The sequence below is a fragment of the Notamacropus eugenii genome, chromosome 3 (assembly GCF_028372415.1).
Source record: "Notamacropus eugenii isolate mMacEug1 chromosome 3, mMacEug1.pri_v2, whole genome shotgun sequence".
Lineage (NCBI taxonomy): Eukaryota > Metazoa > Chordata > Mammalia > Diprotodontia > Macropodidae > Notamacropus > Notamacropus eugenii.
Window position 1 is genome coordinate 153,952,075 of NC_092874.1, and position 17,614 is coordinate 153,969,688.

General features: G+C 36.2%; 1 protein-coding gene across 1 annotated transcript in view; it reads left to right on the forward strand.

Moving 5' to 3' along the window:
* Nucleotides 1-17,614, forward strand: part of RSBN1L (round spermatid basic protein 1 like) — an 84,618-nt gene that overhangs the window by 59,742 nt on the left and 7,262 nt on the right. Inside the window, exon 4 of the mRNA XM_072653175.1 lies at nt 14,965-15,102. Within this exon, the coding sequence (XP_072509276.1) occupies nt 14,965-15,102 (138 nt within the window). The remainder of the gene's footprint in view (nt 1-14,964; nt 15,103-17,614) is intronic.

Here is a 17,614-nt window from a genome sequence, read left to right on the forward strand (position 1 = left end):
ATGGGTCTTGTTAATTCTACGTAACCATATTCAAGATTTCTCTCTCTTGTCCTAAAGGATACCATTAATGGTTTGGTTTTTTATAATGTGTGGATGAAATTCTCACATACTACGTTCATAGTGTTCATCTGAATTATACTAGTCTAGAACCTTGGCAAAATTTTTAAAATTTGCATTGACCCAAGTTGAAATTTGCTTATTTCTAAGCAAGAATAAAAACAGGAAGAAATTTTTCATCACCTCCATAAAGTATAAAATGTTTGTGTTTCTTCCCTGGCCAAGTGATTGTTGTTAAAGTACAGATGAATTTTTTCTGCTAGACAAAAAGATAAAGGGACTTGATGAATACTTTTCCACTTTATGAGTTATGAAGGAGAAATTAAGTGTTCCTTTTTTTTTTTAAAATGGGAGAAAGCCTACATTGTAAAATAAAGAAGGGAAAAAGATCTCGGATAGAAATGCTTGTGTGTGTCAGGAAGCTAGAAGGTAGATGAGTGAGACATAGGAGACAAAAGGAACCAGGACCAGTGAACCCTTAGATTTAAATAACAGATATGAGGCCCTCTCTGAAGTGTAGGGAGATTAACCCTGGGATGAGGAAGCAGCTATTTATCCTTTGATAAGTACATGTTAAATGAGTCAGACATGTACCTCCCCTCAGACCCCAGTAGAAACAATCCGGAACCCTGTGCCCAGTATCTCTGGGAAAAGCAAGATGGCCATTAACACTGCTTTTTCCTCAGTCCTTGCAAGTCATCCTTGTGGAGGTGGGGCTTAACACCACTCAACTACTTACTATCACCAATGGGCAGGTCAGCCCAAGAGTGCAGGGACAGTGTACCCTCCTCTCCCTAGATTACCCCTGTCCAAGGGGTGATCACTGTCCAAGGAATGAACGAACCCTTGTGGAGATGTGACCTGTCTACAATCTCTTCCATTGCCATAGCTTCTGTTTCCTTAGCAGCCAAAGCTGTTTGAAAACCTAGAAAAGAAAGGTCTTACTTCCAGATTCCTTCACACTGTCAAATGGTGAAATATCAGAAATGAATATTGTTTTCATTAATGGAATAATATTAATATCGTATTCATTAATGGAAATGAAACCAAAGAAGACATGTTACTCTCTGCCTTGCTGTTGCAGCCGAAACATCACTAGGCTTTTCCATCTGTCTTTGTAGCTGAAAAATCATATAGCTGTTTCCCCCTATTAAAATGTGAGCTACTCAAGAGCAGAAACTTTTTTCTTTGTAACAATCCAGTCAGATGAGAGACCATCTACCTATTTATCTTGTATATAGCTCCTGTTTATCCTGTATATAACTCGCTTTGTAAATACTTGTTTACATGCTGTCTTCCTGATTAGACTGTGATCTCCTTGAGGCAGGGCCTCTTTTTGTATCTCTGGCACTTTAGCATCGTGCTGCAATTTCTGACCTATAGTAAGCACTTAATAAATGTTGGTTATTGATTGATTCCTAAAGCAGGTCTCTAAGATGTGACTAAGAATCTTCAAGTCTTGTCAAACCAGATATTTGCTACCACATACTGATGTTGATTCCCGTAAGCAGAAAGGATAAAATCTGGAAAAAATTCTAAAGGGTCTGAATCCTTGCTGGCCATTTAACCTCTTTGAGTCTTAGTTTCTTTAGCTGTAAAATGGGACAGTAATAGTTGTAGGACTTAAATGAAATCATCTATGGGCTTAGAGAGGAAAGCAGGTTTAATGTTGTTTTAGATGATGTTTCAGAAGATGGATGACTGGATTTCTGGACACTGGGCTTAGCAATGACAGTCTGCCTGCCAGGGATGCCTTTTAACAATGTATTTTTATGGAACCTTGTAAGTCTATTCAAAAGAACTTAAATGTAAATAGAGAGGAGGAGGAAGAAAACCACTGATATATCTCTTGCTTGCTGAGCTAGATACCATGGCGGGGGTGGGGTGGGAGGAGGAGACAATCAGAAGCAAATTCACGGGAGACCTCATCCAAAAACCAGCACTGTGACTCAGGCCCTCAAGTACTTTACATACACAAATGTATAAAAATGTGAGTAGCACCAATATTGATTCGGGATTTTTAGTTAAGGAGGTAGAGCAAGTTGGTATGGCATAGTGTATAGAGGAATGACCCCAGAATACTACAGATGAGTTCAAGTCTAGCCTCTGACACATACTGCCTATGTGATTCTGGGTTAGTCACTTCATATTTCAGGGCAAAGACAATTCTATAAGAAAATATAACTTGTGGAATGGTTGCAGAAATGCAGTGGTAGTCAGTAAACATTTATTAAGTGCCTGCACTATGTGCCAGAACTGTGCTAATGCACTGGGAATATAAAGAAAGGCAAAAAACAGTTCTTTCTTTCAAGGAGCTCATAGTCTAATGGGGAAGATGATATGCAAATGAAAACAACTATGTGCAAATAATATACAGAATAAATTTGAGATAATCATATGGAACGCATTCTTGGGAAAGGCTTTTTTGTTAAAGAAGATTTTTGCCAGGAGGGGAGGATAATGAGGGAGAGAGTTACAGGCACAGGGAGCAACCACTGAAAACACTTGGAGTCAGAAGATGAAGTATCTTTTTTGAGGAACAGCATGGTGGCCAGGGAAAGTTATGAAGGGCTGAAGGTAATAGTGAGACACTGGAGTTTATTCATAGAGGGGGGTGTGTGTGTATGTGGGAGTTTTGGGGAGAGGAAGTGTAATATAACATTGTTAGAATTAAGCTTTAGGAAAATCACTTTGGCAATTAAGTGGAGGATAGATTGGAATTAGAGATTTTTAGGAGAGATTTTTTGAAGCAGGAAGACTAATTCAAAGGTTATTGCAATGCTGCAGGCATGAGGTGATTGAGGGATTGAATTAGAGTGATAGTGGTTGTATAAGTGGAGGGGAAGGGTGTTGTGAAGAGGAGATATTGTGAAGGTAGAAGTTATATGTTTTGCCAAAGGGTCGGATATGTGGGATGAGTGAAAGTTCAGTTTTAGATGAAACTCAGGTTTCCAGCCTGAGTGACTGGAAGGATTGTAATGCCTTCCATAGTGGGGAATTTCAGAAGAGGTTTGTTTGGGATGTAGTGAGATGGAGAGTCTTAAGGGACATGCATTTCAAGATGTCTAAGAAGTATTTGAAGATGAGTGACTACAGCTCAGTTGAGGTAGTAGGGCTGGGCATGTAGATCTAGAAATCATCTGTGTAGAGATGATAATTGAACCCATGGGAGTTAATGATCTTTTAGAGTAAACAGAAGAAGAGGGCCAGGGCAGCACCTTGGGGGACTCCACAGTCGGGCATGACTTGGTTGAAGAAACTACACAGAAGTAGTATGAAGGAAAACTCAAAGAGAGTGGTGTTACAGGAAGCTAGAAAGGAGACAGTATCTCTGAGATGATCTACAGTATCATGTGCCACAGAGTGGTCAAAAGGGGTAACAGTTGTATGGGATGGCAAGACCCCTTACTCAGATTGACTACTCAGAGGCATCTCAAAGTGTTAACAGAAAGTTCCTTTATTCGATTCCCGAGAAGCAGGGCAATATATATATATATATATATATATATATATATATATGTATATATATATACATATATATATATATATATATCCTAACACAAAAGCCCCTCCCACCACTGACCATTATTCTCATTGGCTGAGAAATATGGTCTTACATTCTAGACCCGAAATCTAGCCAATCCCTTTGAAATCTGGTTCAAATTCCCTCCCCCCTGTCTGTTACAAAGCCCGCGAAAATATGCGGCAGCATATGCAAATGAAGCATTGAGAGTACATGCAAAGGATGCGGACCTGTTTGAGGACCCTGGATTGCTCAGGCACATGCAAATGAGGCATTGAAAAGTTAGTGAGTTTTATCCAATCATTGAGATCCTAATACACTACATAGCCTATAGCCTTATATGGGAATTACTCAACTCTGAAGGTGATGTAACCTGAGCCCTCTCAGGAGAGGAATTCACATTCTGAGAAGTCTTCACTGAATCTATTCCACTCAGTTGTGGAAAAGGTCATTAGCTATGGCAGTAAAGAGATCATTGGTAAAACTGGAGAAAGTTTTAGTGGAATGAGAGAAGAATTAAAGGAGAGGAAGATTGATTATAGACAGATTTCTTATGGGTTTAACTATGAAGGTGACTAGAGATAAGATGAGAATGATAGGAGTAGTAGGTGAGGGTTTTGTAAAGATGGGGAAATGCGGGTGTATTTCTAGACTGCAGGGTAGACACCAATAGATAGGGAGAGATTAAAGACAGGAAAGAATTGGGATGACAAGGCACTTTGTTGGAGATGGGAGGAGACGGGATGAAAAGGGCAGGTAGAGGTTTTCCTTGGCAAGGAGAAGGGAGATAGAAGGGAAGATGTATCTGAGTGATGTGAGATAAACGAAGGAGGGTAGGTGGCAAAGGATTCAAGAGCGGAGGAGACTGTAGAGTTTAGTTGGTTCATCAGAGGCTCAAAATACATAAAAGGAGAATATGGCCATTGGAGGGGTGATAGAATGGGAAATATTTGGATATAGAAAATACCTATTCCTTGGCCTTCAAAATCTGTTTCGTGGTAGAATTCTAATCCTTTCCTCATTTTTAATTTGTTTCCTTGTCGAGTAACTGAAAATTTGGGGACATTTAAGAGAAAAACGTTACATAAGATTTAATTCTGCGGTGAAAATAGTGGTTATTACCAAACTTTATGAAAGATGTGCAAACTGGTAAATTAATTAACTTCTTTGGTTCAAGTTTTTCACAAAATAATAACAAAATAAAGACCCTGATTTAGTTCTTAAGGTTTCTTTCAGCTGTAAGTCCTTTGATCCTATAAAACCATATGAGGATAGATAAAAATGGTGATTTTCCCCATTGTCTCCTCTCTAGTTCTAACACTAATCTTTATCTTTGAATAATTCCTCATTATTTTCGTATTTAAGTTATAAATTGAAGCAATGAATGATGTCATTCTGGGACCTATGGGAGGACAGAATAGTGAGATTGAAAGCTCATAGTAGAATATTCCATGAAACCAGGAACTTCCTTTTTTTCCCCTATACACCGTCCGCATAGTACTTTATTTGCGATAGGCACTCACAAAATATTTGTTGAATTGAAACATTTTTTTCCTTCCTTCATAGACCCATAAATCCTGTTACATTCTTGCTGTTTCCACACTGCTAAAATATCATCTGAAAGGCTTAAAATATATTGATTTCATACTGAAAAGAAATCAGATTGCCATGTAAAAATGTATTGAATATGAAAGTTTTAATTAATTTGAAATAAAACTTAAATTTTTTTTTTTTTTTACTGTTTCTGCTTTGTCATTTTTGTTATTATTTTCTTCCAAATCTAGTGTATCTTTATTACCACATATATTCCCAGTAGGGAGACTACATATATGCCCAAGTAAGGATTTAAACAACTTCAATTTGTATTTATGTGTGGCCAATATTGAATTAATATTAATTCCTTATAAATTGTTGATTGAAATATTCAGTTAATCATGGCTTCAAGCTTTATTTCCTCATATCTTCCCCTCTCCTCTATTTGCCTTGGCACTTTTTGGGAGTCTTCTTCCCTGAGTCCCGAGACTCTGCCTCTGGTTAGATTTTTGAGTGCTTTGTGACCACTATATCCTTTTTTTTTTTTTTTAATAGTAGACCTTGCAAGAAATTGGATATATGAAGACTTCTTTTGCCCAAAAGTTTAATTCTGGTTGACTCCCAAGTTTTTATGAGGCTGTTATAAACTTATATCCTTAACCAAATATTTGTCATATATTTGATGTTATTTCTTTTCATTCCTATTCTTTGTCCCTTATTCCCTTAAGGGAAAGTAGCATAGTTTATATTTTGATGACCTAAACTTATTTCAGCAACTGCCCATATAAACATTTTTGGATGGATAACTTTGAAATGAATTGTCTTCATTTTGAAAAAATGTTTATAGCTTTGGATGATTTCTTAGATTTGATGGGGAGTGGCGCCCTCTTGTGGTACTTAACTTATGTTTATCAAATGTTCAGCTGTCTTCATGACCTTAGCTCAAAAAGGCCAAGGCTTCTCACTGCATCCAGGGCCATCTCCACTCATCCTGATATCTGTTCTGCCACTGGACCCAGATAGCTCTGGAGGTGAGTGTGAGGCAGGTGACTGCACAGCTCTCCCTTACTTAAATCCATTTCACTTGTAAATCATGACATCTCCTTCCTGATGTCATGTTTCTCCTCCTTGTAAGGTATTTTTTAAAAAATGACATATATACATTTTTTATTTGGTGCAGCAGACATCTTCCAACACAAATCCTTCTACAAAGTATATTTTCCCCAGAGAGTTTATCAGTTATTGCTTCAGCTGATAGAATTTAAGCTCTTTAATAACAAGAAAATGTTTGTCATTTGATTGTAAGGAGAGACTTGTGTATAATCACTCCTTTTATCTTTCTATCTTTTGGCTATGCTTTGCATCACATCAGATCAGTCTAAACACATTTCTCTAAAAGCTTCATTTTTAGTTATTTGTAATATTCTCTTGCAATTATGCCATAGTTTGTTCAGCACTTCCCAAGTTCTTGAGTACATATTTTGTTTCCAGTTTTTTGGTATCACAGTTAATGCTTCTATGAACATTTCTGTACATGAGTATTTTCTTTTAGTCAATATCTTCTTTGGATATGGTTGTAGTTGTGGAATCTCTGGATCAAAACTGAAGACTTCTTTAGAAAGAATAACAAAACTGAACTATCAGTGGCCCTTGCTTGAGGGACAATAAAACGTTAATCTTGCAAAGTTTTCATTTATTAATTTGTTATATTTATATCCTTAGAAGGTTTCAAGTTGATGATATAATTTAATAATTAGAGTTCTGTTGCATATATTCTGTATACTGCATTTCACTTAGATTTTTTTTAGATGTTTAAAAAAAGGTTGGTTAAGAAAGATACTGAAGTATTTGATCTTGAATTTAGTCTTTGGCCTCTGTTGGTTATTTACTCTTATTATGTTATTTTAGCAATAAAAGGAAGGGTAAAGGTATAGGAAACTATATAGTGATATTTAATTTCTCTTTTGTCAGACTATTATAGGTTCTCAGCAGCAAAACAAGAAGAGGAAGATAAAAGAAGCATGTGTGCAAGCAGTTGTTGAACATCTTTACTATTTACTTTAAGCAATGGCTCAAGGGAAATTTTATAATTGCTATCATGGGTATTTGTGGAGAGGAGTATATGTTTATTAGAAAAGCTATCTGATACTATCTCGAAAGTAAGGGAAGAGATAAATACATAGGAGAGGAATGTGAGTAGTCAGTTTAAAGACGGAAACAAAAAATATAAAACTTAAAACAAAACTCATGACTAAAAAGCACAATGTACAGTGAAGTATTGCTAGATTTGACATTAAGAGGAGCTGTATTTAAATTCTGACTGTTAACTTGCTTCGTACATGACCTGGGTGACATTGGGCAAATCAGTTCTCTGAATATCGGTTCCTTTTCTGTAAAATGAGGTGATTGAACTATAGGACTTACTGTAAAATTTCTCTTTCAGCGCGAAGTCTATGAAATCTTCCTCATTTTAAGAAATGTTAAATGTTCACGCCTGCTGAAATTTATGCAGGTATTTTTCCTAAATATTAAGGAAACATTCCAAACTATTATAAAGTTTAAACTTTAAACTGTGTATAATTGTGGAACGTGATTAATTTTTGCTACTTTCTACTGCTGGGTTTGTCTCTTTGTTTTTGTTTTATCTTGCAAAACTCAAATTTTAAGCATGCAGAAGTATTTAGGCATTAGAATAATGAAATATGGTTTAATAATGCATTTTTTTACATTGCATTTTGAGAGCCCAGAAGGTAATATGTGGCCAAGACAGAAACTACAGTCAGCATTTTGTCTCTAGGAACAGTTAATTTTTCTGAATTCTGTACTGAAGGAATTGGAGTCAGTTGTGCATTTGACCCATAGAATAGTAATCCCCTAAACTTACAGGATCTGGAGAGTCCAGTGTCTTGTCCTAACTCTGTTTGTCCTTATAACTTTCAACAAGTGGAATGTTGGCTAAATTTTTTTGTTCGTTAATGTCTAATAGCAAAATTTTCAGGCTTAGGCAGTTTGATAATCTTAATTTATCATATCATAAAGATACTAACCATTAGCAAAATTAGAAAAATTGGAAATATATCTGTCCAAACAGACACCTAATAATCTCTTTATTAATATAAACTAAATGGGGCAATCCTGTGGTACTAAGCAGTGATCATAGCTTTATTTGCTAAAATTTCTTATCTTTCCATATCCTGACAGATTATACAGTAAAGAAAAACAATCTCAGAATTTCTTGTTAAGGTGGCAAAATCTAGGAGCAGGCCAGTAAGATCAAGAGATGGGAGAAGTGCTCAAAATAAAATAAGATAATTATCTTGGCCATATAATTAGAATTATTCAAAGCAGATTGAGATTGAACTCAGTTGTTCCAGTTTTAAGAATTCCTATCTCTGCTTTGGAAGTAATAGATAAGATAGTGTGAGACAGCCATATTGTCAGAATTTCTTTTCTGTGTCATGATTTAATTAAGCTATTCCTACCAAAATATTTTTTTTTCCTACCACATTTTAAAAAAATATTTGAGGCATTTCTTCATAACTCATAATTCATTTGTAGGGAGGTGTGTGTGTGTGTGTGTGTGTGTGTGTGTGTGTGTGTGTGTGTGTGTGTGTGTGTGTGTGTGTGTGTGTGTGTGTGTGTGTGTGTGTGTGTGTGTGTGTGTGTGTGTAGGGTTTAGGGCAGTGATTTTCCTTTATATTTTAGGTGAATTTTGCAGTTACTTGTGCTAATTTTAAAATAAAGGAATACTTTTAAAAAATTATTTAAGAATTGTGTGACTTTCTGTAGTTACTTAACCTCTTTGTCATTCAGTATTTATTCATTGATATCAGAAGTCTTCTACTTGATATGGAGGCTATATTCCCTTCTGTTTTTAATATTTTACTTGTTGGTTTATCTGCCTATGCATATATGTTCTTTTGATTTCTCTTCCTCCTAAGATCTTTCTTTGGTAATTTCAGACTTTCCCCCTCTCTTCTTATTTTTCCCTGATATTTTCCTATTACTAACTTTCTTACTTCCTTCCAGTAGAAAATAAAAGTCATTCCACTAAATGAAATAAAAGCATATCTGAGATTCAGCAAATATTTCATTCATTTTTAAAAGGAAAAATAGCAACTGCCTGACAAAAATGTTAGCAAGATACTTAAAATAGTATAATATTTTAATGTGCTGTCTCCCTCTCTCTCTCTCTCTGTCTCTCTCTGTCTCTGTCTCTGTCTCTCTCTCTCTATGTGTGTATGTGTGTATATATATATATATATATATATATATATATATATATATATATATATATATATATACACACACACATATATATATTAATGCTTTACATTTTACAAAAAATGTTAAATTGATTTTTTTTTTATTGGAGGGGGGAAAAACCCCAAATGACTACATTCAAGTTTTGGGGGGTTTTTTTTGCCACAACTTATTTGGTGAAAAATAGAATTTTGTTTTAATATATCATGTTGGAATAGTAAATTGACTTTGAATTACAAAATGTCTCAAAAACTTTTTTAGCTATCTGACTCAGTATTTTAAGTTTTTCATACTGACCCAACTGAAGTAGTTCCATGTAATATTTAAAACATATCACTAGAAATAGTTGTGGCCTACACATGCAAGTTTTGTTAAAATATATTCAGTCAACAAGCATTTATTAACTATCTTATCGTATACTGTGCTGGGTGTTGATAACACAAAGAGAAAGAAAAAATCCCTCAATGAGCTTACATTCAACAGAGATCCTTATAAGTGTATATACATATATGGACATACCTTGAAGATATTGTGGGTTTGCAGTAAAGCAAATATTACAGTAAAATGAATCACATGAATTCTTTGGTTTCCCATTACATAACTTTTATGTTATGTATACACTGTATTGACTACACCATTGTTTCACAGATAACACACATGAAGCACTGGAGTTTTTGGACTCCAGCCTCTAAACAGGTTCACTCTTGATCTGGTCAGACAGGAAGTCCACTTTGGAGGGGTTAATAATCTTATTTTATTCTAGTCTAGTCTTCTCAGAGGGTTGCTGATAATGAGAGCACCAGCTCCTATAGCATTCCCTAGTCACTCTTCTCGCAGGGTCGATGGGGTCAATCGAGACAGCCATAGCTTGTGCACTCCCCTGAATCCCCTCAAGCCTTGATGGGAGCCGTTCAAGGCATACACAGATTCCCCTGTGTGTTTTCCCTGGTTTCCCCACGCACTGACCAGTGCCCAGTTGCTTTATAGGGCAACAGACAAAGAAAGGCGTCTTGCCAACATGAAGCTCACAGGTCCGTCTTTCTGCTCAAGTGCAGTAAATATCAGTTATGTTATCCCTGTATCTCACTGCACAGTCTCAGCAGGACTGTCTGTCATTCTGATTCTGGGAATTACTATCTAGGATCCTGGAGATTATTCTAGGAATTATTATCTAACACCTGGAAACTAGATGTTCTCATGGCATGGATCCTGAGAAACTAAAGTCTAAAAAGGATAACAAAATCCTCCTTACATACAACTCTGTTTACACTATACTGTTAAGTGTACGATGGCATTATGTCTTAAACAAATGTATATAACCTTAATTTAAAAATACTTTATTGCTAAAAAATGCTGACCATCATCTGAATCTGCAGCAAATCATAATCTGTTTGCTTGTGGAGAGTCTTGCCTCTATGCTGATGGCTGCTGACTGACTGAGCAGTTGGGTGCTTTCTCAAGGTTGGGGTGGCTATGGCAATTTCTTTATAAAGTAAGACAATGACATTTGCTGCATGGCTTGACTCTTTCATGTAAAAACAATTGGAGGCCATTGTAGGATTATTAATTAACTTAATTTAGATATTCTTGTGTCCCAGGGAATTGGGAGAGACAGGGAAACAACTGATCAGTGAAGCAGACAGAACACACAACATTTATTGAAATTCACGGTCTTTTATTTAAGTGTATTACAACAGTTACTTCAATGATCACTGATCACAGATCACTGTAACAGATACAATAATAATAAAAAAGTTTGGAGTATTCTGAGAATTACCAAAATGTGACACAAAGACATGATATGAGCACATGCTGTTGGAAAAATGGTGCCGATAGACTTGCTCAATGCAATTGCTGCAAACCTCCAGTTTATAAAATTTGCAATATCTGCTGTGCACCATAAGATGAGGTATGTCTGTATGTACATATATAAATAAAAAAGCTAGGTGGTGCAGTTGAGAGAGTACAGGGCCTGGAGTCAGGAAAACTCATCTTCCTGAGTTCAAATGTGACCTCAGACATTTCCTAGCTGTGTGACCCTGGACAAGTCACTTAACTCTGTTTTCTTCAGTTTCCTCATCTGTAAAATGAGCTGGAGAAGGAAAAGGCAAATCATTCCATTATCTTTGTGAAGAAAACCCCAAATGGGGTCACAAAGAGTCTGACAAGACTGAAAAACAATTGAAATAAATACAAAAAATATACTCAGTAAATGGAAGGAAATGGAAGGGGCACTTAGCAATTAGGGAGCTAGGAGAGGCTTCAGGTAAAAGGATGACTCTTGAATTGAGTTTTGAAGTAAGCTAGGGATTAAAAGGTCATTTGCTGAATAGAAAGTAAACCAGTATAGTTAGACTGTAAAATGTGTGAAAGGAAACAATAAATAATGTCTGGAAAGGTAGATTGGAGTCTGATTGTAAAGGGTTTTAAATACAAAACAGAAATTTGTATTTAATCCTACAAGCAGAAATGTATCCTTCTGGAGGTTTGTTGTCATCATCTTTCTTGTGGCTGGGTTCTGGGGATAGTGAGGCTGGGCCCACCGCAAGGAGGTAGCATAATCAGACCTATGCCTTAGCAAAGTCTTTTTGGCAACTGTGTGATATCTGCTCTGTCACATACTGGATACATACTGTAGGAGGACAGCCTACTTCTCTACTGTTAACATGAGTCCTGTAAATAGCTGTCTCTGGATCTTTTAGCAGGAAGTCACCAACCCCTACTATTGGACTCCTCTTCCTTTGACCTTAAGTGATCTCTCTCCTGATGTGGATTCACCTTAATATTTCTTGGAGTTGGAAAGCAGCTGCTTCCTCTTTAGAGGGTGTTGTTTCCTCTTTCATTTCCCCATTCTTCATGTGAAGAGCCTTGTTTTTGTGACTTAGTGCCTAGTGATTTGTGCTTACCCTTTCTTTTGTGTGTCATTCTACCTTCAGAACACCTGACAGGTTAAATGTCTCTTTTGGCTTTTGAGACTTTTGTTTCTACCCAGAAACATTTCTTTCACTCTTACGGAACACTTTATCTCTTTGATAACTTGGAGAGTGGTGAGGAATTCCTGAAGTTATTTTCTTTCTCTTTGAGGAGGAATACTAGCCTACATTTTATTAGATTTAGAGTTAGATGGGACTGTAGACTTCATTTAATCTAAATATCTCTTTTTATAGGAAACAAAAGCTGTTAATTTCTATGTGTCTTAATTTGATAAGCTATATGGAGTATTAGAACTAGAAAAGACCTGGAAGATCATCATTTTACAGATAGGGAAACCAAGGTCCAGAAAGATAAATTGGGCCAGTGCTTCTTCCACTATTTATCTTAGTAGCATGTGAGATAATTTTTAAAAAGAGATTTGGAAATCTATAAGTGAGATGCAAATGGAAGTTGTTTATTTTTACTTATCTTACAACGTAAATGGGTTCTCTCAAATCTTCTTAGAACTATTAGCAGGCTATAGAACTGAGGCTGTAGAACTGTCTAATAAATAATATGAATCATAAACAAGTTAATTCTTGTCTTAACAGTAGATTTATTCCTGAAAAGCTTGTTATAAGACACATTTGATACATGAATCCTGTTTTACTATAGTCTTAATTATAAAATCAGAAACATTCAGGCTTTTGGGGATATCCAAACTCTTAAGCCAGAAGAAGGTTTAATGTTGTTTACACAATTAAAATTAATAGGTAGGGATGCACAGAATAGAAAAATCCAAGTACTCTTCATTTCTTGGGAACTGAATGGGCAGTACAGTGGGTGCAAGATGATGAGAAACCTCCAAATTCTTGGGGAGGAGTGTGCATTTATTATCTTGGGGTGCACATTTATTACTGTGTTAAATGAATTTATCACAGTTTAGTAAACCTTAAATTTGTAATACTGATAGGCAAATTTTGGTTCAGAGGTAACTATATTACTGTGTATTTGTCCCTTGTTGCCGAAGAAGACCATGCCATCAGAGAAATGATAACGTCACTTGTACTTGACTTTGTTTTGAGTGAGGGAGGGCTGTGCAGGTCACCAGTCTCACTTCTCCTTCAGAGCCACCTGAATCCAGTGACCAGATATTCATCAGGATGACAGGAGATGAGCCAGGATGAGGCAATTGGGGTTAAGTTGACTTGCCCAATGTCACACAGCTAGTGAGTGTCAAGTGTCTGAGGTGAGATTTGGCCTCAGGTCTTCCAGACCACTGCACCACTTAGCTACCCACAACTATACTATGTCATAGTTAACAATCTTTGCATTGGTATTGTAGTGGACAGAATTTGACCTGGAGTCAGGAAGACCTGAGTTCAAATTTTGCCTCAGACACTTTATGACCCTGGACAAGTCATTTAACCTCTTTCTGCCTTAGTTTTCTCATCTGTAAAATAGGATAGCACCTACTTCCCAGGATTGTTGTTAAAAGATTAAGTGAGATATTGGTAAAGTGCTTTTGCAAACTTGAGAGAGTCTCTTTTCTCCACCCCACCCCCCTGCTCTCTCAAATATATCAATACTAACTGTGCAAGTCTATAAAGAGGAATTCTGGAGATTCAAAAGCCCTGTCAAGGTCCACTATCAAAGTGGAAGCCCTTGCCTATGGGAGGAGGCCAGGGATGCAGAGGGGCATTTCAGGACTAGAAGGGCAAAGAACTCAGGAAAGTTGTAGTGTGAGAAGGTGGCTTTATCATGTTAGCAGCTCCTAGAGTTTGAGAAGTACAGAGGATGTACATTCAGAAGAATGCAGGATGATGGCTAAGTCTCCAACTCTAAAATGGTGTTCCTGGAAGGAACTCACCAATTGAAAAAAAAAGGCAATTCTGCTAGTATTTGTCTTGCAGATAGTTGTTTGTTATTTTAGAAAAGGTACTATGCCTTGTTCTCTTGGAGTATATCTACAGTTTGAACAAGGCTAGATTCTTTTCCTTTAAAGAATGAAACGTATTTGTGGAAATTCAAGCACCTTATTTACTGACAGGGCACTGTTCACTAAAATTGGTAGAAATAAATGTTTAAAAGTATAAAAGAACTAAAATGGATCAGTATATTGTGTTCCTGTTTACTTTTAAGGTTGCTCTCTATAAGGAATGTTCCTTTTCAGGTATATAGGGCTTGTACTGAGGTCTTACTGCTACCAAACCATTAACAATACAAAAACTTTTCTTTTCCTTTTAGTTTTAATTTTCTCCAAAATATTTTCTAATACAAGCTAAGTAGCATAGTAGGTGAAATACCAGACCAGGAGTCAGGAAGACCTGAGTTCAGATCCAGCCTCAGATACTAGCTTTGTGACCCTGGACAAGGCTCTTAATCTCTCTTTTTGCCTCAGTTTCCTCATCTTTAAAGTGGGTATTATAACAATAGCACCTACCTTCCAGGGTTATTGTGAGGTATCAAATGAGATATTATTTACAAAGCATTTAACAAAACACTAGCTAATTAGCGAGTAGTAATAGTAATAAAATACATTTTGGTCTCAGTGTGCAGTATTACATACTGTATTTCATAGAGGGCAGAACTAATTGATAAAAAATACCATTTATTTCCCCTTGAGTATTAAGAAATAAGCATAAGATGATACTAACTCATACTCTTCCTTTTAGGTAAAAAGAACCTATTCCCATGGGACATATCGAGCTGGCCCAATGCGACAGATCAGCTTGGTAGGAGCAGTGGATGAGGAAGTGGGAGATTACTTTCCAGAGTTTCTTGACATGTTGGAAGATTCACCTTTTTTAAAAGTAAGGGAAATTTCAGAAATGTATGTATGTGTGTGGTATAATTCTGTATGAGGCATAGTGGAAGGAGCAGCAAACTTAGAGTCAGAGAACTAGGTTTGAGTCTAAGCTCTTAGATCTTACAGTTGTGTGACCATAGGAATTTCATTTAACCTTTTTCAGCCTCAATGTCCTTATATGCAAAATGGGGATAATACTGCTTTCATCACCTACCTTTACAGGGTAATTGTGAAGAAAATATTTTGTGAATTGAAACATCATATGAGTGTAAATTATGATGGAAGGTGATGTGAGGTGTATGGTACATTTAGTATTAATGTATAACCCTGGAAGCTATTGACTTAAAAATTTTTATTTTACTAAATATAATAATTTAAAGGTTCTACTTGGAGGCAAGATTAAAGATTATATATGATACTTCAAATTTTAGTAGTGTTTAAATTAGAAGAAAATAGCAGAGCCCACAAAATAAGCAAATATTTTTTCCACTTTCCACTTCTAACAAGCTAATAACTATAACTGAGAAGTTAAGTAGCACACCAGTAAATGGTATTTATCAGTTCTTGATTAAGTAATCACTTTTCCTTTCAATTTTATCAACCCTATAAATATCAGGACTAAAAGAAAATAAAGCTAGAGACAGAATGTGGGGGTGTGGAAGCAGTTATGTATGATGGAAAGGGAAATCAGAAAAACTTGGAGTTGGGGTTTTACTATTGCCTAACTATGTTAAGTCAGGCAATGTCACAGAACTATATTAGGCCTCATTTTCTTCCAACTTAATGGCATAAAGTGGTTGGCTTAATGAGTACTCCAGTTTCTTCTTGTGCTGAAATTCATTGACCATTGCCTGTACATCCCAGAAAATAATTTTTTACGATTTGTGGACCGCTGTAGTTATTTAATTATAAGTGGCTAGTCATTTAAAAAGTCAGTTGATTAACACACCTTGAAGTTAAAATGCTAAATTAACCCCATAGCATTACGTAACGTGAATTTCTCTCAGTTGTACTTGCTGTGAATCACTTGAATTTTTCTGAAATGACTCTTTCTGTGCTTCCTTCCTTTAATCCTTCTGTATATGCTTATCTCTTCCTTCTTGTGAAGATGGTGTCTCTGTGTTGTTCTTTTGTTTCCTTCTCCTAACACTCTTTTCTTTCCTCTTTTTGTGTTCCAGTCTCATTTGCCTCTTCTCTGCAACAACCCCCAATTCCCTTTACACCTCCCACTTAACTGGGCATAATATGGCTTGTATTTTAAGTGTTTGTTGTTAGATACTTATTATTTATTAAATAAAGTGGTTTCATTTTTACTGGAGTTAAATTTTTTAAGACACTTTTACGTAGCCCTTAATTGATCAACTCTTGCCTTCACTCCAGTAAGTAGTCCTTATTTTCCCACCAAAAATCCTAATCTAAGAGATGGCTTCTTCAGTTGAGAGCCAAGCAAAGGTAAACTTTAGTTTGGATTTGGTTTTCTTTTGTCATTATCAGTGAATGAAGCACACTTAAGTGTTACTTTTTTTTTTGAACTGATAACTTTTCTTTTCATTTTTACAGGCATCTACTAATGATCAGGAAATTCTTCCTTCTGATGTTTACTGATTGCTATTGCTTTAGCTTATGTGATTTGGGGGAAAATAAACACATAATTCACATACCTCCCTCCTCCATCCCCCAAAAACCAAACAAAACACAAACTTTAAAACTCTTAGGCTATCTTCTTACATTTCTCCTCCCTTTTATAGTCAAACTTCTTGAAAAAATTGTATCTATACTTCTATTTTTTCTTTTCTCATTCATTTGTGTAATCTGACTTTGGATGTCATCAGTCAACTTGAAAGTGTTCTTTCCAAAGCTTTCAGGGATCACTTAATTGTCAAATCCAGTGGCCTTTTCTCAACCCTCATCTGTCTTTCCCTCTCTGTAGCATTCATCAGTATTGTCACTGTTCTCTACTAATATTCTGTGCCTTGTAGGTTTTCCTGACATTGTTCTCTTTTGTTTCCTAAAGTCTGGCCAGTTTTCCTCAGTCTCCTTTGCAGTATTACAACTCATGTTTTATACCTTATCTGTGGCTATTACCCTAAAGCTCTGTCAAGAGGTCAGTGATTTCCATTACCTCCCATGGCTTCAATTATATCTATGCAGATGACTCTTAGGTTTCTTTATCAAACCCTAGCCTCTTTCCTGAAATCCATTTCTGCTTTGCCAACTGTCTCTTGACCACTTCCAAATGAATGTCTTTCAGGCACTATAAGCTCAGCATATCCAGAATAGAATTTAGTATCTTGCACCCAAAATTTTGAAAGTACCACTACTTTTCCAGTCACTCACATTTACAATCACAAAGCTACCCCCCCCCCCCCCCGTTTCATGCTACCTCATCTCTTTCTTCAATCACTTGTCAAGTCTTGATTTTATTTCTACAACATCTCTCACATTTATCTCTGTATTTCCATTCCTGCCCTTAGTAACTATCACCCAGATTATCACAGTAGCCTGCTGTTTGGTTT